The sequence below is a fragment of the Pezoporus flaviventris genome, unplaced genomic scaffold (genome assembly GCF_033815535.1).
Source record: "Pezoporus flaviventris isolate CSIRO_AGI_PZ_B2104156 unplaced genomic scaffold, CSIRO_AGI_Pfla_v1 ptg000213l, whole genome shotgun sequence".
In the NCBI taxonomy this organism is placed as follows: domain Eukaryota; kingdom Metazoa; phylum Chordata; class Aves; order Psittaciformes; family Psittacidae; genus Pezoporus; species Pezoporus flaviventris.
The window spans coordinates 3730173-3757538 of NW_026892761.1; the positions used below are offsets into that span (position 1 = coordinate 3730173).

Consider the following 27366-nt stretch of genomic DNA (forward strand, 5'->3'; position numbering starts at 1 on the left):
CGCCTCCCCGCCGGCCGCACATGGTGCGTCCCTGCTGCCGGGCTTCCTGTCGCAGGCGAGCGGCGGCTCCCTGCCTCCGCCGGCAGCCGCCGCCTGCGCCAACTGCGTAGGACGGCCGCCCTGTACGCCAAGTGCGCCAGAGCGGCGATGGAGAGAGGCGAGGCGGCCGCCTACGCTGGATGCGTAGCGCTGCGCTCCGTACGCTAGGAGCGCAGGCGAGGCCCCGCCTCCCGCCGCGTCGGGCGGGGCTGGCGATGAGTGTGCGGTTTTGAGGGAGCGGCAGGTTCCGGCCCCGCGGGACGCAGCCATGAGCTACGACCGGGCCATCACCGTGTTCTCCCCGGACGGGCACCTCTTCCAGGTGGAGTACGCGCAGGAGGCGGTGAAGAAGGGCTCCACGGCGGTGAGTGAGAGCGGCGGGTGTGCCGGGCCGCTCGCTGAGGGAAGGCCCGCGGTGGGGCCTGCGCCTCCCCGTCACCGAGCGGGCTGCTGGGGTGAGGCCCCACGGGAGATGCCCTGAGGCGCTCGGGCTGACTTCGGGGGCTGGAGCTGCCTTAAACAGCGCCGTTTCCCTCAGTGGGTGCCGTGCTCCTGTCAGGCTCCGGCCGTGGCTGCGGGTTTTGGGGGAAAAGTCGGAAGTTTTGTGCGCTGAGCACGAAACGTGAGGCCCGGGGCAGGCACCGCGTCCTGGCAGCCCGGTACAGGCCGCCGTGGGGAGGAAGGTGCTGCGGAGCCCCGGACGGCGCTGGGCCTGTGCTGTTGCTCTGTGTGGTGGCAGTGGCTCCGTGCTTGTGCACTCGCGGGTCAGCAGTGGACTGGGAAACGTGTCAGTAAAAGCACATAGAAGTAACTTTATGGCTCCCAGCCTTCGCGTGTCCTGAGGTTTTGCTCAGTGAGGGTTTTTTTAATATTTGGGGAGAAAAAAAAAAAGAAGTATTAATTTCCAAATTACAAAATACCCAGAAGAAAAATTACTGTCCTTGGGGTGGAATAAATATAATGACATTTAGTGCCAAAGAGGTGGCCTTCTTTATCTCACAGAAATGAAAAACACTGTAAAAGTGGAGCAGACATCAAATATAATCAACCTCTGCCTCTCTTGCTGAGTAGTTGGTTGGAAATGTCTGTAACACACTGACAGCCATCCCATAAGGAAAAATGATTCCCATCACCCCTTAGAGAACCACTGGGAATGAGTGAGAAAGACCAAGGGTTTCTTTTGTCCCTGATACTGGAAAAGGTATATCCAAAGTATGGATTAGGACATAGAATCATAGAATAGTTCGGGTTGGAAAGGACCTTAAGATCAGCCAGTTCCAACCCCACTCCCATGGGCAAGGACACCTCACACTAAACCATGTCACCCAAGGCTCTGTCCAACCTGGCCTTGAACACCATCAGGGATGGAGCATTCACATGCTGACATGAAGGCAGCAAACTCCTGGCGGGCTGCTCATCAGGTTTTACTTGTTCTGACCTTCAGTGTTGTGGGGTCTGCCTTGAGCAGTACCAGGGGAACAGTTGTAGTGGTAGTTTTGTTGATCCTGCTTCTGTGGCTGCACAAACACTCCGACTGGTCTTGGGAAGGCAGGGTTGGTGACAGGAGTGGGATTGTATCTCTGAGAGCCACATAGATTTAAACAGTAATAATTGATTGTAAAACTGCACCCTGGAATCCACTGCAGGTTTTGTAACATCAGCCCTTTCCCCAGGTTGTGGCAATAGGAAATAAAATACTGGTTTCAAGCTGAAATAACACTTACAGAGTGGGGGGGTTTGTGTGTCCTGGGTTTTCCTACTAATTTCGGTGCACTCTGAAGCTCACCGAGGTTTGAGGCCCTAAAAGCTTAACTTGTTCTTCTTTTAATGTGTTGAAGGTTGGAGTAAGAGGGAAGGATATTGTTGTGCTTGGTGTGGAAAAGAAGTCTGTGGCAAAACTGCAGGATGAAAGGACTGTACGGAAGATCTGTGCTCTCGATGACAATGTCTGCATGGCTTTTGCAGGTACATGCTCCCCTCAGGGGGTTTGGAACACTTAGCATAAGTGGCTGAGAACTGTGGGAGGGAATATGGTCCCACTGTTGCTTATTCTTTGTAAACCAAGAGTAGTCTACTGTATGGATGAATATAGAGAGAGCCAGGGATCTAATGAGGGGAAATACATGTTAAAGTTCAACCAGGCAAGCTTTGCTGTGCACATAAAGCTGCTTTGTAGTTGGGTTGCTGCATAAGAAATAAAGCCAGTGTGTGTGAGAACTGAGATTGCTTTGCCAAATGCTGTCGCTCTGTCAGTAGCATTGCCATCACCTGGCTCAGAATTGTGTGTGTTCCCTGAAACTCACAAACATGAAAGCTGTGAACCGACCCCTCTGCTTGTTTTGGTGTGTTGGGTTCTGTCTGTTGCCTTAAAAATGCAGCAAACCTGAGGAAGTGTGATCGCGTTTGGTTTTTCCTTTGCTGTCACACTGACCTCGAGAGCCTTTGGAGGCAACAGGAGTTGTTGTGTTTGTGCAGGATGAGTCTGAGAATACTCTGTCGTTTCAGGGCTGACAGCTGATGCCAGAATAGTTATAAATAGAGCTCGGGTGGAGTGTCAGAGCCACAGGCTGACAGTGGAGGATCCCGTCACCGTGGAGTACATCACGCGCTACATTGCCAGTCTGAAACAGGTACGTTGGACCCCATAGGGATGCTTCAAGATACATCCCGATGAACAGAGCTCTAAACTTAAGTATGTCCAAGCCTTGTTCTACTCAGCTGGTCAAAATCAGCACAACAAAACGTGTTTATTGGAAGTAGGGATGTAGAAATAGAACAGGAGGAGTGATGACTGACTGGGTTCTCTTCCAAGATGAAGTTAATTAGCACTTGCGAGTTCTGCACAGTGACTGTTGTGATATCATCAGGAGCACTGAGCTGATCCGCAGCTCTTATCTCGCCCTCATAACAATGGAGCTGTGTTATTGTCAGAACGTCTTCATGGCTCCTATTCATTTTTCCTCCTACTAAGCCATTGCAGGGAGGGATAAGAGGGGAGCAAATCAGTGCAGTCCTGAGTATGGTTTAGGGTTAATATTAATTAATTAGAGCATCAAAATCTGCCCAACTGTGCTCTGTGATAAATTGTGCATTTAGTGTGTATTAAACTGCTCTGTCTGCCCCTCGGCACCACCCAGCAGCCAGGGTTGCTCCTCAAGAAATCTGGAGAGTAGCTTGGGACAGGCCAAGGGGAATGGCTTTAACCTGCCTGAGGGGAGACTGAGCTGAGCTCTTAGGCAGAAGCTCTTCCCTGTGAGGGTGCTGAGGCGCTGGCACAGGGTGCCCAGCGAAGCTGTGGCTGCCCCATCCCTGGCAGTACTCAAGGCCAGGTTGGATACAGGGGCTTGGAGCAAGCTGCTCCAGTGGAAGTCCCTACCCATGGCAGGGGAGTGGAACTGGGTGAACATTAAGGTCCCTTCAACCCAAACTAGTCTGGGATTTTAACTCTAGCAGGTAGGTTGGTAAGACCCTGCTATAAATATTTCTAGTGTTTTTTCTGGTTCATCTCCAGTGCCTGCTTCTACTCTCACAACGGTCTTAGAACTGCTTCTGAAATAAGTCTCTTCTCTTTGCTCAGAGATACACACAGAGCAACGGGCGCAGACCCTTTGGCATCTCTGCTCTTATTGTGGGCTTTGACTTCGACGGGACCCCGCGGCTGTACCAGACCGATCCCTCTGGCACGTACCATGCTTGGAAGGTGAGTTGGTTCTGCTTCGTGTGGAGATGGGATGGAGTATTTGTGAGTTAATGTCCCCTTTAAAGAGGGACTGGTGTAGGAAGGAGATCTCACTGACCAGATGGGGGTGGCTCACAGCTGGAGAAATCCTGAGTGATCAGATTGGCTGTGAATGGCAGCTGCAGCTGAGCTTTACAGGGAGATCTTGTCCTGTTTGCAACAGGAAAACCCCAAACCCACCACAAGTGTCTTTGTGTGTGACATGTGGGAACTTACACATTCGGTCTCCTTAAAAATAGAAGGGGATCACAGAATGGCTTCAGCCTATGTAATTGTACAACTCTTATTGCTTGCTTACTCTGTCAGTGAGGCTTTCGTGAACTTCCATTGCCTTTCCCCTCCCTCAACGTTTCCAGGCCAATGCCATTGGCAGAGGAGCCAAATCCGTGCGTGAATTCCTGGAGAAAAACTACACTGATGAAGCCATTGAAACGGATGATCTCACCATCAAGCTTGTCATCAAGGCACTTCTTGAGGTGCGTCCCTTTCACAGCCCTTCAGTCACTTCTCCCTGCAGGGCTGCACTCACTTCAGTGGGAATACAGGGAAATCTCCGTGCATGTCTGTCACAGGAGAGAACCATAGCAGGATCTGTGAAGCTGTTCCTTGCGGGATTAAATTCAAGGTTCAGAGTATTTGAGTAGCAGTTTCCATAGTTTACGTGGAATTTACTGGTAGTTTTCCGGGGAGGAAAACAGGCTTCAGTTCTGGGCATTCAGCCAAATGCACCACACAGGTGCTGCACCACAGGCAGAATGTTTTACTTCTGCATTGAAGAAACAGCAAATAGCAGGAGGTTGATGGTGGCAAAGGGGGCTCCTGCTTGCTCCCAGAAGGAAGACCCTTACTTCTGTAGAGCTCCACTGCTGCTGGAGCAGAGTGTGTAGAGCCAGTGAGGGGAATGCTGCCCCTCTGTAGCCATTCTGACCTGGAAGGGGGTGGTTGGGAGCGTGTCCATTCATTAACTCTAACACTGACCCACTCCTAAGGTGGTGCAGTCTGGAGGAAAGAACATCGAGCTGGCCGTCATGAGGCGGGAGCAGCCACTGAAGGTGAGTGAGGGCCTTGTTCTGCTCTTCTCCCTTCCCACTGTCCCTGTTGAGCTGTGTTAACCTCCACCCCTCACCCTGCATCCTGTCCTGGCCAGAGCTTGTGTCTGTAGTTGGTGGCCAAGGAATGCTGTGTCTCCACAGGGTACCTGGGCCTGGATGAATCCCAGCTAACTCTCGTTCTGAGCGAGAGGTAGTGTTGCTGAAACAAAGAGCCCTGAGCTGTGTTAGGATCCTGAGGGTCTCCTGTGTTCCTGTTCTAGATCCTGAACCCTGAGGAGATAGAGAAGTATGTTGCTGAAATTGAAAAAGAAAAGGAAGAAAATGAGAAGAAAAAGCAGAAGAAAACAACATGATGGATGAAAGTCAATGGCTCAGCTGCTGCTTTTTAACTGAAGCAATGGGTTATTCTGTATAGACCATTGGTGTAGGCATTCCACTTGTCCATACTCTGCCCCTCGGGAGACCTACAATAAACCTACTGGGTGTTTTTTTTTTTTAAAGCTGTTAGTTTGGAATTGTCCATTCCTTGGATTTTCCTTCCCTGGGAGTTGTTGGTGGCTGCAGACCAGCAGCAGTGACCCATTAAAGGAAAAAGGCTTTGGCTCCAGTTTTCCTGGGTCACTTCATTCTGTTAATGGTTGGTCCCTGCACCCTCTCAGTTGGCAGTGCTTGGCTCGAGGGCTGGGTTAAAGCAGCAGCAGAACAGAAGCAGTGTGGAATTGAGCTTTTTTTTCCCCTAATGCATCTTCAAATGTAAAGAGCGAGGCTGTGCCAGGGGGTGGTGGTTTCCCTCTGGGGGGCAGCACAGGGGTGTTGGGGGTGCAGTATGAGAACTGGCTGCACGGGTCCATTTGCACAGTGTGGGACAGGATCTGGTATTGGCTTGGAGTGGCTGTGTGACTCCTCTGGTTCACAATGAGGGGTTGCTGGTGAGATTGACCACCGGGAGTGACAGGCTGGTGGCTTCCCATAGCTAAATGGAACAACACCATTAAGCCATAAATGCACCAGTGCCCTGGGGCCAGCAGGAACAGTCCTAGCAGAAAAAGGCTCATGCTTTGTGAAGGGCTCCCAGTCAGTGAGCTGAGCCACAGCCACAAGTCCCCTCACTGTTCCCATGCACTAGTGACCCAGGTACAGCTCAGCTTGGACACATGCACAGTGCAGCAGCTTCCACAGCACCAGAAACAGCAACTCTTGTCTCCTGTACTGAAGCTGAGGATTTGCTGTAGAAACAAGGGGATCAACTGCCTTGAAAACAAACAAAAGGCCTTCGTACAGGGAAGCTAATAGCAAAGTCACTTAGTGTACAAGTCATTTGTGGCAGTACAACTCCATCCTTAACACTGCACATCACACTGGCTGTTGCACCAGCTGAGAAATGGGAGGCTCACAGCAGCTTCCACGGCAGCTGCCTGGTACAGCCCTGTTGTGCTGGTACAAGCCCAGACACTGAATCCATCTGTGACCACTGACCAGCAGTGCTGCCACCCAAAACAAGCTCCAGCCAAGCCCATCTAGGAGCAGGGCAATGTGTGAACATCACAACCCTTCCGGTGGGTGCTTAACAGGAGGGTGGAACAGAGGCTAACAGAGACCAGGGGTCAGCGTCTGGATTTGAGGTTTTAAGCCCTTTTCAAGTACTGTGTAAGGCTGCACAGAGCTCTGCAGCACCCTGAGCTCCAGCTTGGGTTAAGCCCTGCAAGGGCAGACCCGCAGACAGATCAGTGGTACCCAGCTCCATACAGAACAAAGCAGGAGGGCAACATGAAACATTTACATGTTTATTATAATTACAATTTACATTACTCCAAAGAGCATCCCCACTGCTATGGTCTAAGTCTTAGCAATAAAGTCCTACAAAAATAAATCCAAGCTTTGACAGTAACCTAGGTCAGCGCGTAACTAAAACTCTAGCTCTGTAAGGGGTTCAGTCGTCAAGGTGCTTTCCCAACAGAATTCCCTACCAACTGAAAAGGGACGCATGCCTACAGCAATTTAACCCACTTATTCATGCAAACAAAGGCTCCCCCCTCCCGGCCCCCTCCCCACATACAGCTTGCTAAAAACAAAAGAGAAAAAACCCAACTAAACTATTTACAGTATGGGGGATACAGAGGAAACAACTTAAACATGCCCATCGGTTAAGCTTCAGGAGATGGACTCCCATCCCCAGTTTAATGAAGACATTCCATAGTGTTCCACCACAGCCTATGAGTGTACAGAGAACTGTTTGCATTTGGTACTACCCAGGAGCAAGGTACAAACTGAAGCAAGAAGTCGGAGCTGCGGATTCCATCCCAGACAGTCAGACACTGCCAAAGCCTCCTTGTGCTGAGCACAGGAGAGATGAGTCCCACCAGGACACAACGCACTGCTCCCTGCACTGCCCCGACCCTGCAAGGAGCTCCGAGTTTGAGGAGCACACGGTGCCCTTGAGCTCAAGGGAGAGCCATGGCTCTGTGTAAACCTGTAGTACCTCCACACTAGTACCAGCCAAACAGTTGTACAGTCTTTTACACTACTACATGATCAACAATCCAGTATTCCCAAGTGACAATATACACAACTCCTCAGCACCAGGAATCCATCCTTCCAGATACCGAGTGCTGCTTCACACCTACTGCTGAAACCAGCAGCACCAAAATCCATTTGGTTACTCAGAACAAAGAAATTAGAGCTGGTTTATTTCAAGTGAGCTTTGGTTCCATGTTAAAACAGCATGATTTCTTCAGGGTTCAGAAAAGGAGTCTGACTTTCAGCTTAGACTACAGCAGCCTTTGAGAGACCCAGAAAGAAGAACATGAAAGTTAATCTGCACTTAAAAAATCATACACAAAAAAAAGACACCCTGAAGAAGGTACCCCTGAACACATTCCCTCTTCCAAAGAATATTCCAGCTGACAGTTGCTGGTCCAAAATAAGTCCAGAATATAAGCAGTAGTACATGAAGTTCTGTCACTTGAGCTGAGACAGCAAACAATATGAACCATTTTCCCACATTAGTGCAGCAGTTGGGTGGTTTATTTCTATATACACTTCCATCCTCTCAGGGGAGATGTTAGGACCTATTCAGGAAAAAAAGCAGGATTAGATTTGACGCCATGGGGATCTGCTCCCGGGAGACAGCAAAGTTCACTCCGGTGTTTCAACTGAAACGCTTGGCTGCAAAGCCTCTGCTCCAACAAAGCAGCTCTTGCTTCCCCAGACCAAAAGCCAGTCCAAGAAACAAACAGCACATTCAACACGTGAAACACCACACTGAAACCACTCCTATTGCCTTCTACCACTTAGAAGAATCAATCGGACACAATAAGGAACAACTCTTGGTGCCTCTGGGAGGCTGGAGAGCAAAAGAGGTTGCACAGAGAGCTCAAACAAGGAACAAGAGACAAACCTGGCTCGGTTTTGATCTCAGTAAAGAACTTGCCTCGAGTTACACTCTGCCAGTACCAGCTCTGTGAGTGGGTTGGTTCCGCCTCGCCGCGCCGCTGCCCCTTCCACCTCGAAAGCCACCGCGAAAGCTGCGGCCACGGAGGAAGCGGCCGGACACTCCGAACGTCTCCGTGTTGAGCTTCCTCTCCTCAGCCCACGTGGTGCGCCTGGAACTGAACCACACCGCGGTCAGGTCTGACGCCGACAGCGACTGCCACCACTCACCCGGCAGGAAGCCTCTCACCCCCCGGGTTGTTCAACTGCACGGCAGCAAGAACCGAAGTCACCAACTCAATTCCTCTGCAAAGCGTGGGTTTGCAATTGGCAGCTATTGGCTTTTGTAAGCCACTGTCATACTGGAAAACCAAACCTGGGCCTAAGAAAGGGTTGAACATGATCTTAGGAGCAGTTCTGTGACTGCTACTGAGGCAGCCCCACAGCACTGGTGTGTTTCTTCCTCAGCAGAGCCCGCCCTGCCCTCAGCACCTTGGAGTACACACTCAGAGGAAAGCTTTGCTGAAGGGAAACACAAGCCTTACACCAAGGGAATTCCACATCCTGACACCCCAAGGATGCCTGACTTCTCCAGGCAGGCGATACCATCAGCAGCCAAAGATGAAGCTTTTGTTTAACATCCCCAACGTTTAACTTAATGCATCTCCAGAGACAGAGCTGGCCTCCGCTCTGCCCCAGCTCCTGTCTGCAGGCTGCTCCACCTCTAGCACAGCCTGACCCTGATGCCTCCTCCCACAACTGAGATAAGAAATTCATTTAAAAATCAACAGGTTCAAAGCCAGTACTGGGAAACAGAACTGGAAATTCCTGTATCAGAGTTTAGGCAAGTCTGTCAGTGGAAATCCTTGCTTTTTGCTTGATCCCACTGCATGAAGCTTGGTACTATCACTTGTGAGCCACCAACTGCACAGCAGTACTCCTTTTTGCTCATTTCCTTGTACTCTACAAAGAGCTAAACCAAGCGACATAGATTCTGCCTAGAATTCTAGGCCTAAAATTGCTTTAAAACCCAGCAGCCTTTTAGGGAACACTCACCTAGACTTCAGCTCTGAGGAAATGTTGTCAAAGAAAGACTTGGATTTATCATAGTAGCAGTTGGGCCCCAGAAGGTCCTCCTCTGCACTGCCATCATTGTTTTGAGTTGCCACTCCAGGGTCCCCTTTTTCTTCCCCCGTCTCTGCTTTGTCATCTGAAGATAATAAAGCGTATTACACTTCCTTGGTGCATACTGAAGAGCCATCTGTTCTCTTGCTCCCTCAAACAAGATTTCAGATGTAACCATGCAGTTTCTCAGCACGAGTTTCTCTAGGTAGCGTTTACTACTAGCTCAGCAATTCATATTTAATGAAGTCACAAACCTTTAAAGTTCAGTTTCTTCTTGAATTCTTTATCAAGTTCCTCTCGGTTGAATTGTGCATTTGCACTTTCAAAGTCAAAGTCACCTTCAAACTTTATTGTATTTTCCTTCACAGTAGTTGGTCTGTTTTGGCCTCTAGAACGGTTTCTGGTTCTCCTGTTTCCTGAAAGCAGGAGAGTTTAAACACTGGGTAACGCACAGGGGGGTTAAATGACTTGCTCAAGACCAGAGGAAACCTGGGTTAGAACTCAGGAGGTTCTGGCTTCCAGTCCTGTGGTTAGGCCACACCTCTTTGAAAGTAACTTCTCAACTTGGCTGTAGGAGACACATTACAGCAAGACTTTAACTGTCTGAAAAGCATTCCTAGATGGTAGTCTTAATGGTTAAGACAGAATACACTCAACGCTCCTTCCAGTGTGAGGAGGGGAAATAAGAACAAGTACTATACCATGGAACAAGGAGGGAAGCAGGGGAAACTGCCCTTCCTGTCTGCTACTCATCTGCAAGCAGGGCACTGTAAGTACTCTACAAACCTGTCATAATGGCAAAAGAGATGCAGGTCACTGGTTTTGGAACACCCACCCCAGATTCACCTACCCACAAAGGAAGCTTGTACTCTCTATTGTTGCTGGTTTCCACCTGGGGCCATCAACTCCTTTCTACAGGGCTGCCCTCAGGCAAAGCAATTCAAAGGTTGAAGTTTTGTTTTCTGCCTTTTCCCCTCTACCCCCCTCCCTTTTTTCCCCTCCTCATATTGCTTGGGCAGAAATAGCTGTTTGAACTCAATTTCACTGTCTTTTGATCTGTGCTTAAGCTGCAGCCCCGATGGAAGCAAGGGCTCCATAGTTCCTCTCACTTCCAACAGCTCTATGAATTCTCAGCAAGCTGCCCCTTCCCAGTAACAACCCTTCAGGACCCAGCAAAATCCAACTGTCACTGCCAACTCGTGGTACCAACTTTTATAACATACTTCAAATCTCTAAGGAATTCTGTCCCTGGAATGTTCTGAACCACTGTGACTCCAGAACCAATTTTGGTAGGGAAGCATCTCTGGATGCCCAATGTCTCATTAAGCTTTGCTCTCCATCTTTTGTCCAACAACCCTTGACTGAAGCTCACAATACTTGCCTTTACAGATCAACACACCTGCTCAGTGCCAGGTTAACCTACCCGATCTTCTCCTTTGAGGTCTTCTGTTCTCATCATTCACCTGCCCTTGAGTTTGCACAGGTGCTGCCTGAACTGTATCTACTGGACAAGAAGGATAAACTCAATGAAGGAGCAAACAATGAAACCCCAAGCTGCTCAGTCCTGCAGCTTTGGAGGCTGTTTCAGAACAGCACGTTAAGGAAGCAGTGATGTGTACGTACCATTTGCCTTAGTGCTGCCCTGGGGAACCTGCCTCCCGTTGCGCTGAACCCCGGGGTTGACTTTCACTGGGGGTGGCTTTTGTGAATTCATGTTGTCCACCGGCCCGGTCTGGACAGCCTGTTCCACCATGGGGCTTTTGCGGACCGGGTGAACAGAAGGAAAACCAGCACCTGGAAGAGATCCCAGTGACCCAGTGCCTCTCAGCATGGGCCAACGTTACCCAAACCCTACCCGCTGCTATGGAGAAACCGTTTTGTCACCACTTACTCAAAGCCTCGACTGTTCATCATTTAAGTGGCATATACACCAGGGAAGGCACTACAAGTCATAGCCCTCCAAGGCAGAGCTTAAAAATCAGGAAATCTACCCATTTATTTCTTCAGAAGAGATAGACACACATTAGATAAGCAAGCCAGGTCAGTCTCTTTGTCAATTTATACCAAAACCTCATTTCTAGGTGTACCTTCGGATATGTAGGATTTCATGTACACAATACTTGAAATCTGAAGCAAAAAAATGCATTATTTTGAAATTGCTCAAGAAAGCTGCCCTGCTTTGTTAAAAAAGTTTAGCAGCAAAAGCACAACCACCTCAACTATATCTCATTTTGGAAGCTGCTTTTAGAAGTCTTTCAACTTCATTGCTTATTGTTAACTTTCAGACAAAGAAAACCTGAAACCAGACCAGGATCTCAAAGTTACCCTTTTAAATTCCTTCTTGGTCAAGGCCCAAGTGTTACCAAGACTTCTGTTGCTCTTCCATCCAGGCTTATTTATTCACGCTACGAAACATGTAAATACTTGGTTTGGGGATACCTTACAAAGTGACAGCTTTTAGTACTCAGAAGAAACACTGCAGTCTAGGTTTAATCAGAAGTTCTGGAGTACTGCAGGGTTGTGCAGTTATACATAAAAGCTGTTTGGAAGCAAACTCTGAATTAGAGCAAGGAAAGTGAAAAGCTGAAGAGTACAAACCAAGGCACTGACACTGCTGGGTTACTCAAGTCCACATGAGATATACCCAGTAGTTAACATCATGCAGGTTCCCAGTTAGTGTACATCTGGAAAACTTGCAAGGAAGACAGACTTATCCTAAGGATTATTCAATAGGACAAAGCTGCTGTGCAAGTTTAACAAAGTTTCAAAGCTTTGCCAGAATACTGAGAGTAGGTACAGAGATGGGCAAAACCAGTTCCATGCCAACACAAGCATACATGCTCCAGTTCAAAACAGAAGAAACTCATTACCATGTTTAAATGCAGGCTGCACCTGGTCCCTCTGCTTTGAGGATGGTCAGTCTAGTACCTCTACTCAACCTTTAAGTTCTCACACACAGAAGCAAGGCCCCAGCACTGTCATCTCAGCCTTACCGCAACTCAAACCACTTACTGCTAGTCATGCTTTGCTAATCAGGAGTCTTGATAAGGTACAATGCCCCATCATGCATGAAATTTACCCTGACATTTCATCGACTACAGCAATACTCCTGAACCTTCTATTAGCCTAGGTCTCCAACAGAAAGGCCACCCACAACTTCAGCAGTGTTTGTCTTCCAAGCAAAGGCAAATTCCTCACTCAGTCCCTACAGTGACATACGTTCCTGAATAGGATGCAACATGTTAACATCCCTGAACCTCAGCCCCCTCCTCATACTTACACAAGAGGATCCACTGTCCTGTGCTTTCTCCTGTCTAATTGATACTTCTGGGACAGGAGGAATACTTCATATAATGAAAGGCAAAAAACCCTGAAAACAAACTAGTTTCACTAGCATTACCCACACAAGTACTATAATTCTAGGAGGGGTTAACAAGAACAGAGTGTTTGCAAGTGCCATGCAGTTCTTCCAAATATTTGGAGTCCTCAAACTGCTGTTACCCTTGGAAGAGAGCTGATGGGGCTCTGAAGACATGTCAGGCTCTGAGACAGGTTGTGGAGACGGAGAAGAACTAGGACTGGAAGCAGCTGCTGATGCTGGAGGGCTTACCAATTTCTCTAAAGAGATAGAGGGAAGAAGAGAAAGCAAAGATACATGGATAAGACACCAGGTAGTGAAACATCTGAAGGACTTGGGAAGAGATACAAGAATCTCTAGAACAGCATTAGAGTGTCTTATTTACAGTCCTCTCTAGGAATTCAAGATCTTTTTACATGTGATGGATATGTAAGGTATGGTAGGTTAGAAATGAGCTGGCCTCAACTGTTAGGTGTCCACATTACTCCCAGAAGGAAAGTTCAGCTATCTAGTTTGTTTCTTGTGTGTGTGTGTGCATGCATGTGTAAGTGAAACACAGGCCTCCATGCAGGAAGATCATTGCACAAAGTTAACTACTTATTCACTGATGGTTACAGCCTAACACTTGGCAGGACGTCTGGGTTAGTTTTATTTCACTTCACAGTAGCTGCATACAAGGATCAGACCTTTACTCTAGCAAGTAAAGTTTTTACTTACCTAAACCTAATGAAGCTGCATACTGCTGGCTAAGTAAAGAGCTGGCTGCAAGCTGGCTGTAAGGTGGCATACCTCTAAACGGGCTGTAAGGCACATGTGGCTGAAAGGATGATGTAGAGGCAGAGCCCAGTGAAGACTGTAACAAGACAAAGTACATTTCCATTTACAGTGTCCAGAAGTCAACTTGCTTTGGCAGTGATTTTCTACTTCATACACAGCATTACTAAAGCTTAAGTAAATACTGAAAGCATTATTTTAACCTCTTTATGATTTTTTCTGCATTCTCAGCTAGCTCTGGCTTTTATTGACTGAAGTCTTTGTAATGTTTAAGATAGCAGCATTAATGACATTCAGGAGGCTTCAAACAATCTGAAGATTCCTAGAGACACTTAACGGCCTTTATTTTCTATCAGTTCATACCAAAATCCAGTCCTTCAGCACCAATGTTTTATCACAGCTTTCTATTAACACTTCACACTAACTTACTTGAACAATGGCAGGATCTTGTGGCAGAGTATGCTGAGCTTTTGGAGGTTCACAGACAGTGATGTCTTTGATGTCACTGCCCCGAAAAATGATGTATTCATAGATTTCTTCTCTGGGAGGAGCAGGTCTGTCTGTGGGCCGGTCTTCAGTACCGAAGGATCGCACTTGAGCGGCAAGAAGATCACTATTAGTCCAGTATCACCATCACAGCATTGCTCCAGTGAAGATTTATGCAATTAAAAAGTAATATTGTAATATCTACCAATTTCAACAACAAAAAGGTTACCTCCAGACCCCTGAATCTCATCACACACATCAGTTTCCTTAAACATCAACTCCTGCAGCAGCCTGTACAAACACTTTCGTTTACACCAAGCTCTGAAAGTAAAGACCAAAGACCACTGGAGTAAAGCATCTTGCTCCAGAACTGAGAGCTTCCCCACAGCACTGCACTGCCCCATTCCCCTTCCCTCCCCAGCACCTGCCCCATGCAGGCATTCAGCCCAAGACAACTGCCGCTACAACAGACCATGGCAGAGGCCCCTGAAGGAGGAGGGGAAAAGTTAGAGCTCAAGTTTGCATCTTCGGTTTCACATATTTATTATACAGATGGAGGTAAATTTGATCAATGACAAGAAGTTCCTACTCAAATTCTCTCTCTTCCCCATGCCACTGACTACAAAGCAAGCTCAGCGATAAATCTAAACCCTCAGTGCCTACAAAGGCTTTACTCAGTCCCAGGTATCACAACACCTGACCAGGTACTAGCCAGTGATGTTATACATTAGAGTGGAAGACAAGCTGCAATTGACTGTGTGGCAGCTACCAGCTAGAAGCATAAATTAACCTGAACCATTAAAAAGAGGTCAGACTCACTGGATTGTTAGTGGAGGAGAACAGGTAGCAGTTACATGAGACACAGACATATGGAAGCTTGAAATTTCAGCCACAAGTTACAGAAGCTCAAAGTTACCAATCTAGTTGGTTTCTGTCTTCATGAGGCTTTGCCAGTTCAGATTAGCACCAGCACATTCTGGTTTGATGTATGTTTTCTGCCAACAGAAGAATTCTGTATTGGAGTTGCATCAATTGCTTCTACCAGGTTACCACTGAGTGCTCCCCCTCTCTGCCAGGACATGCCACAATTCCTGCAGTACTTTTACCCATTACAGACCTTTCACAGGCCCCTGCCCATGGCACAGGCAGATGGGCCAGCCTGCTGCAGCTTCCACTGCACAGATAGGAAGCGATAAGCAGACAGCCCTGTCACACAGACTGGGACATTACAGGGGATGGGGGGCATCACAGCCTTCCCAGAAAAAGGGCAACAAAAAGGGGATCCACTCAACTCCCATGTTGAGCATCCCCAGTATACTATACTGTTGTTAACTTACTAGGAGTGTTAACAGTTGGTCAGGGCTACTCATCAAAAGTCCTGTTTTTCGAGATGAAAAGCTGTATCCCCACCAAGCAGCAGTCAGTGCTGCAAGTAGTCATCACCTCTGTGCAACTTATCTGTGAGCTCCCAAGCAACAGCAAGCTCCAGGGACAGCAGATCAATGCTAAACTTTGTCTCTATCATGCTGATGCCGTTTAGCACCTAGGCTTACACCCAACTGGAAGGGAACTGTAACTGGTACGAGGACAAGCTGTCAGTCACTTCCTCTGAATGACTGTCTTCCTTTGGTTCCTAGGGTACAGAACCTCTCCAAGTTATTTTAGATCTCCAGCTGTTGCTTGATCATATTACAGCTGTAACCTAGTCAGCCAAAAGCAGATTATAAACTGACAGCAATGCTTGTGGCCTTTTAAACATGAACCATACCACTGATACTGCTGCTCAAGATTAGATTCCTACAGCACATAGCTCATGGCAAGACTACTAAAGCTATGCAGGGACTACTGCATAATCCCATGGATAGTTTGGAAAGCACCACATCTTCTCTGAGCATTGGGATCATCCTGTCAGCTTCCACAGAGAAACACACGACTGGCAGAGCCAAAAGCTGTTACAGCTTTACAGCTGTAAACTGGCTGGTCCCAAGGTTTCTAACTAAAAAGGAGGATAACTTGTGTCCATGTAACCAAAACAACAGTGAGGGCATTTCAGATGGCTGGAGGAGTTGAGCCTGCACGCCACTGCATTTGAAGGGTTTGACTATTTCTAGCACATCACAAAGTACAGCTTTAAGCTCCTGTGGGGGTCTGAAAGGCTGTATCCCATGAAGGGTTACAGCAACTATTGTTTACAGATGAGCAGGAAATCAATCCCACACCACGCTGCAGCTCGTGTTTTATCATAGAGTTTGTACTCATGTGCAGGGCTCTGTTGAGGAGACCTCTGAAGGTTCAGGAAGCATAACAAAGGCAACTGGCTATCTAGAAGGCAGAGCTTGGGGTTATTTCTTAAAAGTTCCAGATTCTTCAGACTTCTACAGAAGGGGGAGGACACTTCTGGTGTTCACTGCCAACAGGACAGTAATGGGCTTAAACCTCCTTTGTTTGCAATTTAAGCACTGCAAGAAATGTGTGTCTTGTTAGATGCTGAACTTAATTAAGCACATGGAATCTCCTTAGCCAGCGTTTAAGACATTGTGCATGTGTCGAGATTCAACAGGAACCAAATACAAGATCAATTGAAGTTATCCCTGCTTCTAGTAAGAGGCTGAACCAGACTCCTTCCTGAGGTCTCTTTCAACCTAATTTTTTCTTTACATCACTTGGGTGATGGAAGTCAAGAGAACAGCATTAACATTACACAATGAGGTTGTCTGAGCCTTAAACACTTGCAACTGGGGCTTAATAATGATTTACTAGTTATCTGGACAGCTTCAGCTGCATGTCAGCAATACATGGTTCTTCTAATCCTTCAGAGATCAAGTGTATTAAACCACTGTCCCCCGTTGATCACAGAGTTAATTTTGCTGTCACCAACTTTAACGTTGTTGTGTTCCTAATTCTGACATTAAATTTAGAGACGATATCAAAATTAAAAACCCCACTGAGCTAAAGCGAAAAGCAGGGTTTGTCCTGTGAAGTTTAGAGCAGCACTTTGAGTGAGCAAAACAATGTATTCATTCTCTACCTATTTGTAACTATTACTCCTTAGGCATGCCAGTTAATCAAAACTGAACATTAAGAGAGCAATAAACACAAAAACTAGCAGAAATCTTACACAGAGCATGTGCTTTCTCACGTCAAAAAGCACTTCAAGCATATCTGCCTTTGAAACACCACTGAAGCTCTGAAGTAGCAAGAGCTGAAGCTATGAGAAACCATTTCTACTTGCTGCTGGGTAAAGGTGAAGACCTCCTTGCACAGAGTAGAGGAATGACAACCTCTCGCTTGCTTTGAGTGGAACACTAACAGAAATAGCTCTGTTTATACAGTTAAATAAACAGCTAAGCCCTTAGGGGGGTGGAAAAGGGAATTTGTTAAAGCTTACATTTTTAACTTCAGAATACACACTAATAGGTGTCAAATAATAACCTGCATCACATAAATGCCATTATACTGCATAAATACTGTGGCACAGGCTGCCTTCAGGATAGCTGAGAATCAAGCAAGTCAGTGTCTGCAGCCAACAGATAATGTTTCAAAACAAAAGATGCTTTGTTTGTGGACAATCCTGATGGGTTGTTGAAGGCAACACAGAACGAAGAAGGTGTTAACTTCCCGGAACAGGGAAGAATAAAACACAGGGAGAAAGCTGATGAACATTAGCTGGAGTAGCCAAGCTGGACATTAAAAGCAGTGCAGAAACAAGATCTTATCTGAGAGACTACACAAGATAGGGCAGGCTTTTCTAAGAGTAAATACAGCAGTTCTCAACACAAGTGACAACTGAATCCAAATGACACCATTTAAGCAGAAGATAAGGATCACCATTTCTATAGGGAAACAAGATGCAAAGCTTTGATGAGCAGCCTGCAGGGTAGGAAGCGCCAGACCCACGTGCGGATGCCCACAACGTTCTGCACACCAGCTCTCAGCCTCTCCACCGGAGCAGAGTCCAGTTATTGATCCCGAAAGGAACAAAGGCACATCGACAGCAACTCCGTCTTCCCCGGCGCTGGCCTGTGGCCCTGCTGGAGCCGACCACCGACACACTGCCGGGCATCCATGCACAGACAGGGAAGGGGAGCTAAACCACGAGCAGCCGCACAAACCATCACCTTCCTGGCGCTGACAATAGCAACAGAAGCCGGCATTGCTGGCAGCCCTTCTGCATCAGACGGATGGCAACTGCCTGTGACAACCAAGAACCCCGCGGGCCCTGCGAGGCACCGCAAGCCCCCGTGCTCGGCCCCGCATCGCGGAGGGGCCTCGCAGATGCTGACTCACGGAAAGGCAGCAGCGCCGAAAGCGCGGGGCTCCGGCCCCACCACCCCCAGGCTCGGGCCGCAAGCGCGGGATGAGCCCCAGGCCCCGCCACAGCCGCTCAAGGCGGGCGGGCTCTGGCCGCCGCTCGCCCAGGCCGGGCTCATTGTTCAGGGCACGGAGACGGCAGGCGAGGCGAGGCGCGGCGGGAGGCGGGGGCTCCCCGCGTCCCCTCAGCGAGCCGCGGGCCACGGCGCCAGAGCCAGCCTAGGCCTGCCCGCACCCCCCCCCCCGCAGCCGCCTCACCCTTGGCCAGCGCCACGGTGGAGTTCTCGGTGTCGATGGTGTAGAGGATGCCCTCATAGCGGATCTGCGCCTTGGAGATCAGGCTGATCTTGCTGCCGATGTACGGCGTCCCCGAGCTCATGGCGGCGGCGCGGCCGGGCCGAGGGGCTGTGCCTGAGGCAGGAGGAGGCCGCGCGGAACCGCCGCGCACCGAGCGCAGCCCGGACCCCGCCGCGCCGCCTTATGTGGGGCGGAGGGAGACGGGCTGCGGGGCGGGGGGGGCAGAGCGGAGCGGGGGTGTGCTGCGGCCCTTCCGCGCATGCGCCTCCGCCGCCCGCTATTGACCAGACGGGAGCCCGGGTCAGGCGCGGGAGGGGAGGGGGGGAAACCCGCGTCACGTGACCGTCACAGGCGAGGGTGCCACGTGCTCTGCGGGCGGGGGCGGGGCCTAGGAGGGGAGGGGCGGGGCGGGGCGGGAGGTCTTGGAGCTTCCCGCGCTACCGCGGCTGAGGGGAGCGGGGCGGGAGCGGCCGGTACCGGGTCATGGCCGCGCTCTGCTCCTGGCATTGCCCGGCCGTGAGCTGCTGCCCGCTGTCACCCGGGCGGCGGGGCTTTGGTCACACACCGCGGAAAGGAAGCGGAGAGGAGGGGATCGCCTTCCAGCCCCCCCGCCCCGAGCGGGGCTCTGACGGGAGCTGTTCCCGCCCTGAGAGCCGCCGGCCGCCTCACCTCACCGCGCTGCCCGCCAGCCCCGCTGTGAGGGCGATAGTTACGGCTGCCCCCGAGCCCCTTCTCCTCCCTCCGTGGCTGGTTTGGTGCTGGAAGAGCCCTCGGTGCACACTGAGGCTCGCCCCGTGCCTTTGTTCAGCGGGCGAGGTGGGGTGGCGGCAGGTGACCCTCGGGCAGAGGCACCGCAATGCTAGGCCGCAGCTGGAGCATGAGGCGTTCAGTGCGGCGTCTCCTGGGATTTCGCCGGCGCCGAAGCCATCTGCGGGTCAATGAGAACCAACCGGTAGTGTCTGGCAGACGGGTGGTGGGAGATGGAGTCGGTGTCCACCCGTGAGGGTGGACGGGGATCAGGCAGGGCAGGGTGTGCAGATCTCACTCATTCGTGTGACGCAAATGAGCAACATTCAAACCCAGCAGCTGGAGACAATGCAGCGGGAGCCATTGTCTGAGTGCAGAGAGGTTCACTGAGCGGTACGCGCCTTGGTGACGTGTACAGCAGTGATACAGCAGTGACCTGGTAGTCTGCAGTCCACAGGTTTATCTTCATGTCGTAACAACCTGCTTCCTTGCGCGCCAATGCCCGGAGAGCTGTTCTCCAGATGCCCCAAGCTGTCCGCCCTGTGACCCTAAGCATTTTATGGTGCTACTCTTTATGGTGTTTACACAGCTCGGAGGGCAGAGCTCCCTGTCTGAGCAGGGAAGACTCCTTCCTTCTAGCTCTTACAGATGCACGTGTGCAGTCTTTTGTTAAATTTTCATTGTTCTAACATGGAGTTGCTGAAAAAACCCAGGGTAAATTATTTCATATATATTAATTGGACAAACAGTATTTTTTTAATAAGAAGGTCAGCCTTTAAAGTGAATCTTTTTACATATTTAGCTCAGCCTTAAGTGTAACCTACCCAGAGCAAGAAAGAATTCCTTTTCTACCACAGTGAACAGTTCCCTTTAGCAGGCAAATTAATGGTTAGAAACTTCCCTGATGAAAAAAACTCATGTAGCTCCCCTGTATGAAGAATCTCTAGTTTAAACGTGGAAGAGTTCAAATGGAGAGAAAATAGGGGAGGGAACCAAACAAACTGAAATGTTCAGTTTCAGGCAGTTGTAAATAATTACTTTGAATGGGAAAACCAGTATCAGTATAGGCAATGCCAACAAAGGTAGAGAAGCAGCACTCCCTCTTTTAGTTTATATTCTCCAATTCCACAACAGATTTAACTCCTTATTTCCACTCTTAAAATATATCTCGGAAATGGTAAATGGGTTTTTCAGTTCAACTCATTTGTTTCTTTACGCACACCAAAATGTCACTGATTCGTAAGCACCTCTAGTTCCAGTGCTTTGTTCTGTATCCAACAAAAGGTATTATGATTGTTTTATCCTTTCTTTTTTTTTCTTTAACATCAGGGAAGACAAAGGGACAACCCCACACACAATACAGCAACGTGGAGTCTGCAGGAAAACTCAGTAAAGCAGTGTGGAGAAAGAATACTCCAAAGTGGCATGAATTATACACTGGTGAGATATGCAAACATACGGATTTTTTGTCATAATCATCATGGCCATAAATCGAGCTGCATCTGGAAGAGATTCTTGTAATGGATTTCCTCGGTATCTTTTGTTTGACAACAGTCAGAGATAACAGGTGATCAGCAAGAAGAAATATGACACCTGACATTTTAAATGCCCTCTTACTGTTATTTATTCTGCTAAAAAATAGTTCTTCATCCATTAAGTGCTGAAAAAGGGGAATGAAAGAGCATCTTTCACTGAGTGAATTCATGACAAGTGTGCAGGCCCAGGCATCCCTCATATGAACAGGGAATATTTGGCTTCATATTAAGAAGCTGACTGCAGTTCATCATGGTACTAGGAAGAGATGTAGCAATGATAGCAGCAGGCAGAGCTTTCACAGAATAGCATTTTAAACCACTGGTCTTTGGGTACAGTCAGAGTATGTAACTACATAGCTAGTTCATTTACAAAAAACCTATGTTGCCAGAACTAAGGAGACACCCATGGCAGCTGCAATGCAACTAGTGGCATTTGGGATGCTCACGTCTCATGACATTTCATAACAGTTAAAGGAACCTGTGACTTACAGCAGTGATGAAAATTTGTGGGGTGTGTGATGGTTGAGACAGCACTTACGTGGTGGCTGATGGCCATATCCATGGCAAAGTGAGCTGAACTGACACAACTGGCAGAGTTAATGACAGGGAAACACCTGTAACAAGCTCTAACTCCTGGAAGAAGTGAGACAGGCACTGGCTGCTGAAGCATCGCTGGGGGAGAGTGGGATATGTTTGCAGTTGATAGCAAAGAAGAGAAGACAAAAGAGACTAGCATGGAGAGGTGAAAGTGGAAGAGGGATTTGAATTTGGGTGTGGCAAACAAAACAGATGATACAAAGGAAGGGAGAAACATTTAAGCCCTACAGGAAGAAAAGTTAGAATCAAACCAGTAGTTCCAAAGAAAAATGTGGTAGCTGCAGGGAAGGAGGGGAAGGTCACCAAGTGCAGAACATGATTCTGTAGTGGTGTGGGGAATGGGCAGTAGAAAAGCGCCGAGGAATGAAGGAGGGATTAGAAAAGGTTGGAGAAACTGGAAAGATTTTTCAGACAAGAAGGGGAAAAAAAAAAGAGCCATCTATGTAAGTATTTTTATGCTAAATAAAGAAAAGCAGAGGAAGTAGAATAAAGGAAAAAACCCAACATGTCAACTGAAGGAAACTCAAATAGAGGGAAAAAAGAGGGAAGGAGAATGGAAAGGGAAAGAAACAAATGGAAACATGAGTAAGTAGGGAGAAAAAGAAAACTTGGTAACTTTTGTTTAGATATGTGCTTCATGCAATTAATTTCTCCATTTCCCCCAGTCTAAGAAAAAGAGCTACAATGGCATAAGTAGGAAATAGTGCTTCGGTACACTGGTTTGTCTGGCAGCTCAGGAAAAGGGGATCTCTGCTGGAAAATAAACCCCAAATCAATAGGTGTTGCTTTCTTTTTCATTCCAGAAATAAATACAGAGTTTGTAATACCTGTAATACTGCTCTGTTCCCTCTCCCCTCTCTTTCTCTTCTTTTCAGTTTTGAGTCTGCCTCAGACATTTCAATTTTGACATCTTTCATTCCACCCCCATACATCAAATTTAAAGTCAGTTTTTAACTCCTGGATTTAAATGAAATATTTTATAAAGTGTCATAGTTTTAGGCTTGTGTGGGATTCACTGTCTTAATCAGTTCCTGCACTGTCTACTTAATGGAACTGGCTTAATTCTGCATTATTCCATTGCATTTCTCAGCAGTCCAAGTGTGCTGTACAGTCAAGATAAAACATCTTTTACCAATATGGATGCAGTGGCAGAGAGCTTAAACTTCTTTTCCAGACCCACAAAGTTTGTCAGTGTCAAAGCAAGACCACAATTTTGGGCATTGCTGATTATTTCCATGCTGTAACTGTATGGAATACAAAGAGATACACAGTCTTTACAAGATGTCAGTATCTAACATTAAGCTTTACCTATAGGGGTTAAAAAAGTAACATTCTGAATTGCCCACTAGATTTAACAGGCTCTTAATCTATGCTTTTTAACCAGCTTTACTATAAATACACTCACATTAAACTAGTGTATCTTTGTTTTCTTGTTGATGTGTGCATTCAATACCACTTTTCAGACTGTAGTCAGTTTACTCTCTTCCATGCTAAATCAGTTATTTTCTATGGGGGAAGTCAGTTCTTTGCTGTGATGCAAAATGATCATTTCTTCTTGTATTTGTGAAATCCAGTGCTAATATTACAAAGAAAATCTGGAGACTTTTTTCTATTTGTGCAGCACTTCCATGTGGAAGATTCAAATTCCCATGTGGGGATTCAGATTACTAGTCTGGCATCTAAACTCTTCAGTTGTTTAAATCAGGTTCAATATATCAGCTTAAATCTGTGGGCTAAGCCAACAGTGCCATCCTGACCTGCCTGGTCTTTGCTGTTTGTACCTCAGGAATCTACAGGGTCTACTTATGAAAGTTGTGCTTGATTACCTGAACCTACAGAGGTTAGAAATCACTGGGACACTTTTGATGCAACAGAGTAAGCAGGGAGCATACATTCACTTATTTTATAAAACTGAAATATCTTGGACATGTATAACATCTCTTATTAGAGTGAACACAAACTGCTATTCCAGAGTTTTCCTGCTCACATCACTACGCTACAGGCACTGCTTTAAAAGCTGTGAATATGAGACTAAAAAAAACACACTCAGTATTAGACATAAGACCAAGAACACAAGCCAAAATCCTGTCTGCTCTTGTGATTCATTTAATCTTTGAAGCATGGGGGGGTGGAGCAGTTAGAGAAGCGCAAATACCTTTTATACTGAGGCTTTCTGAATCACAAAGCGCAAGGTGAAGTGATCCTGGCTAACGAGGGGGTCATTTATTCACGAATGTGGAAGCTGGAGATAAATTTAAAAGATCCTTTTATGAAGACAGCTAAATGGACAGTGGATGTGATACAAAAAAAGGTTGACAAAGCTGGAGTTTGCAGTTGGGTAACAAAAAATTGAAGAGTGAAGTCTTACAAACCAGACCTAGATTCTAAAAAAAGGTGTTTAGGCATCTATCTCCCATTCAAATGAGTAAGAGGATTCAGACCTAAGTTTAGAAATAATTAGGGCATAAAGAGAGATAGTTGTCTATGTAGGACAGTGGGGAGCACTGAACATAGCCTAAAATACCATGTTCCATTAGGAAAAATCTCTGATTTTGTTTTGCTTGTTCTTGGGTAGCATTGCACTGAAGTGAATTGCAATTGTGCATCCTCCTCACAGATGCACTGCTCTGAGGGAATAGTTTCAAAGTGGGGTTTCATCAAGCTTTTTCAGGTATGAAGTGAGCAAAAGGTGGAGTGAAGAGCGTGCTGAAGGGCAAGTAGGAGATAATTCTCCTAAATGGAGAAAGGAGGCAAAAATTTGTCTTTGAGGGATCAAATGCTGCAGAGGATTAGTCTGCAAATAAAGATTTTGTAGGGTTTCAGGTTCATGCATTAACTAGGAGAGTAAGAATCTGTGTATTTAGCTACGTGCCCAACTTTCTAAGAGTTTCAAGAGCTGCAGAGATAGCCAATGATCTAAATCCACTTGTAGGCTGCGAAGAGGCCAAGTTACAGCTAGACTATCACAACTGACCTACTGGTACACTTCACAGGGGTGTCAGTGGAGGGACTAAGGAGCAGATGACACATTGCTCTGTGGACAGTCTTTCCAGAACAAAATCATATGTTTTGGAGAGTACAAGTTATATTCACTGCATGCTTCAGATGTCTGGATGTTGCAGACTAGCAAATTTCACCATTCCCTGTATAGAAATCTATCTTTACTAATTGGGTTTGGCTAAAATTCCAGACAGCTCAATAGCAGTGTTTCTTTAAGAGCTCCTCCTTCGCTCTCTGTACTTCTTTGTCTCTCTACAAATTATTGAACTCATTCAGGCTGTCAGTATTGAGCACTATTTCATTGACACTGGGGCTGTAATGGGGTCGAACCAAGATTCTGCTGCCCAGTTCTTGCTAGTGCAAATTAAATTGTCAGACAACATACATCACCAGGCCGAGAACATGGAGGAAAGAGCTCCTTTATTACATTTTTTAATTCAGAGACCTTATTTGAATTAATTCTCTATGGTGGACTCTGTTCTTGAGCTAAAGAAATGTCCCTCACTTTACCTGTTTTACAAATGAACTGTAGATTCTACTTCTTCCTGTTCAGGTGGAGAATGTATCATTTTACCTGGACCCAGCACTATGCTGTTCCTTCCCTGCGTAACACCTGCTGCAGTTGCATAGCTCCAATAGCTCTTGGACTTGTTTTAAAAAGCATGTTTCAGAAATGCCTTTGAGCGTGGAATTATTAGTCACTGGTTTAGGGTGTTCTTCATATATGTTTGTTATTTTGCTTTTTAAATTAAAACTAAACAGGCTTTGAGGTTTAAAGTTTATATGTTCTAATTCAGGTTTTGGGTACAGATACCAAGAAAGGTAATTCATAGCAACAGGATGTTAGTGCACTTCCACAAAGTAATTTCTTTTTGCATGACCATAAACTGGCATTTAATCTCCATCACATTTTAGAAGCTAAACTGTCAGTCTTCACAAAAGACAGCAGTGTCCCTCTGCCTCGTCAGTTCTAACTCATGCTTCTCCTCACTGTTGTAGTATTTGTGTACACACTTTCCACATCCACCTGAAAATGCTGACATTTACTATTCCAAAGCCTTTGTGTCATTTGTACTTCAAACCCCATTTCGCTATTACTTGATGTATGACAAGTGCACTTTTAAACCACAGTTTTCTTCTGTAAAGTAGCCCTAATAATAACAGTTGAGATTTGGCATTTCAGTTTTCTCACTTAATTCATACTAACACTCTCCTTTTCTTTCCAGAGAGTGTCACAGCTTCATTTGTATTCTTCACTTTACTCAGCAGCATTCTCAGCACTTACTGTGCCCGTGACATCACCTGAGAGAAACTTCTAAAGGCTCTGTGGGACATACACTTGCTAGTAAGACATTCTGATGGCAAAAGGTTTGTGCAAGTATAACTCAGAGTGTAAACTGGTCTGAAGAATCTGAATTGTTGTTGATGAAGCAGAAGTAGAGTTGAGGGTGAGTCTGTGAGCTAGAAAAATATATCTTCTTTTATTCTAAACATAAAGAAATCTGGTATTTGCATCTGCAGGAGAATGAACTGGCAGCCCAAAGTGACTTAGTGCTGAATAACTTTTCCAATAACTATCTGAGCTGCAATGAGATAATAATGCACCAGGTCTTTAGAGGGCAAGAGTTGGTGATTCAGTCTCTGTGTGATGCAGGTGGCTCCTACTCCACCCACATATAAAAGGGGATGGTGTGGCTCCTGTAAGGACAGATGAGCCTTTGCGATTGAGAAGTTTGAAAGCAGTCAAATTGCAAGAGGCTTAAGGTTCTGTTTTCTGTGAATCCCCTTTAAGGACAGGAAAGCTTTAGGAAGGGGGCAACTGTGGAAATTTGGGTGGAAATGCTGGTGATAGTGCAGGGTAAGAGCTAGCCTATTGTATGATCATACCAACACATGGACCAGAATGCAACTTCACACAGCTTTTAAAGTCACAGGGATGTCATATTTGGTGGGTTCTTGTTGGGGATGAGGGTGTTGCAGAGATGGCTGCAGGCTGCCAAGTTGTACAATTCTACTTAGATGGCTTCATATCAAGAAATAGTAATGAATGAGTAAACTTACTGTACTGAGCAACCCACTAAACTGTACAGAGTAGCAAAACTAGCTCCCTCTTTTGGTCTGCTGGAAATAATGAAGTGAAACAAGTTCTATAGTTGCATAAGAACAACTTGACTTTCTTACACAAGAACAAATTGTCTATTGCTTCCCTAAGTAATCACCTTTCCTAAGCAAGTTGTGTTTGTTACCTGCCATTTTGTCTGGTCACTAATAAATGGTTGGTGTGCACAGATGGATGGGTTTACTGCCCTTGCTAGAAAATTAAGTAATAGTGGTGTTATACTTCATACTTCATATACTTCTGTGGTAATGGAAGGGTATTGCAAGTAACCCCATACAGACAAAACTGACAATAAGGAACAAGTTAACATAAAAAACTTGGCCTTCCATCCGAGTGTGTCATTTCCTTTGGGCTGGAAGTTTTCCCCATCTTGTATTTAAGAGATAAAATATTTGTCTGACTTGCTTAGAAACTTCTGTCAGCTGTGGGAGCACATCCCATTTTTAACTGAATTAGTGGATTCATCTGGAGTTTCAAAACTAAGCAAAAGCTCATTAAAATAATAGGGGCAAGTCCTTGAACTCTGTCTTCAACAGTGAGAATATATTTTAGGTAGTGTAAGAAAGTATCCTATAGTCTGAAATCACATCCCTAACTATCTTAGACTGCTGGAGATTTCAGGAAAAACCACCCTTGTATAATAGTCTTTCATGCTGTGTTTTCATAAAGTCTGAGGCAGCTCACTGAAGAAGCTCCAACATGATGGATTTTAATCAGTTCCTACAGAGAAGTCATTAAAAAAATAAAACTTGGCAAAA

At 46.7% G+C, this 27366-nt stretch overlaps 2 protein-coding genes and 1 long non-coding RNA gene across 5 annotated transcripts; 2 read left to right on the plus strand and 1 right to left on the minus strand.

Annotated features, from left to right (window-relative positions):
- Nucleotides 1-274: 274 nt before the first annotated feature.
- On the plus strand, nucleotides 275-5326 carry PSMA7 (proteasome 20S subunit alpha 7). Its single transcript, XM_061441733.1, has 7 exons — nucleotides 275-403; nucleotides 1878-2004; nucleotides 2545-2669; nucleotides 3617-3739; nucleotides 4135-4254; nucleotides 4768-4830; nucleotides 5091-5326. The coding sequence occupies exons 1-7, from the start codon at nucleotides 308-310 to the stop codon at nucleotides 5181-5183; spliced, it is 747 nt and encodes a 248-aa protein (XP_061297717.1). The 5' UTR covers nucleotides 275-307; the 3' UTR covers nucleotides 5184-5326.
- Nucleotides 5327-6601: 1275 nt separating this feature from the next.
- Nucleotides 6602-18771, minus strand: LSM14B (LSM family member 14B). Of its 3 annotated transcripts, XM_061442049.1 has the most exons (9): nucleotides 18572-18770; nucleotides 13946-14109; nucleotides 13460-13595; nucleotides 12886-13002; nucleotides 11008-11178; nucleotides 10808-10885; nucleotides 9639-9800; nucleotides 9316-9469; nucleotides 6602-8438 (listed from the first exon to the last, which is right to left on the minus strand). In XM_061442049.1, exons 1-9 carry the CDS (start codon nucleotides 18690-18692, stop codon nucleotides 8267-8269), a joined length of 1275 nt encoding a protein of 424 aa, XP_061298033.1. In that variant the 5' UTR covers nucleotides 18693-18770; the 3' UTR covers nucleotides 6602-8266. The 3 variants fall into 3 exon arrangements, with proteins under 3 accessions (XP_061298033.1, XP_061298035.1, XP_061298034.1); XM_061442051.1 differs by lacking the exon at nucleotides 12886-13002 and having other exon boundaries at nucleotides 18572-18771; XM_061442050.1 differs by lacking the exon at nucleotides 12886-13002 and having other exon boundaries at nucleotides 10808-10888; nucleotides 18572-18771.
- Nucleotides 18772-20681: 1910 nt separating this feature from the next.
- LOC133262475 (uncharacterized) lies at nucleotides 20682-26779 on the plus strand. The gene is made up of 2 exons (XR_009741322.1): nucleotides 20682-20797; nucleotides 25716-26779. It is a non-coding gene; the product is annotated as an uncharacterized LOC133262475 (long non-coding RNA).
- Nucleotides 26780-27366: the final 587 nt, after the last annotated feature.

Coding starts and splice junctions, on each gene's coding strand:
- LSM14B (XM_061442049.1), bottom strand. CDS start 18,692: ATGAGCTCGGGGACGCCGTACATCGGCAGCAAGATCAGCCTGATCTCC. Junction 9,801..10,807: donor ACCTCAAAGGAGAAGATCGG/GTAGGTTAACCT, acceptor TCCTGCTTTCAG/GAAACAGGAGAACCAGAAAC. Junction 9,470..9,638: donor GAAGAAACTGAACTTTAAAG/GTTTGTGACTTC, acceptor TATTATCTTCAG/ATGACAAAGCAGAGACGGGG.
- PSMA7 (XM_061441733.1), top strand. CDS start 308: ATGAGCTACGACCGGGCCATCACCGTGTTCTCCCCGGACGGGCACCTC. Junction 404..1,877: donor TGAAGAAGGGCTCCACGGCG/GTGAGTGAGAGC, acceptor AATGTGTTGAAG/GTTGGAGTAAGAGGGAAGGA. Junction 2,670..3,616: donor ACATTGCCAGTCTGAAACAG/GTACGTTGGACC, acceptor CTCTTTGCTCAG/AGATACACACAGAGCAACGG.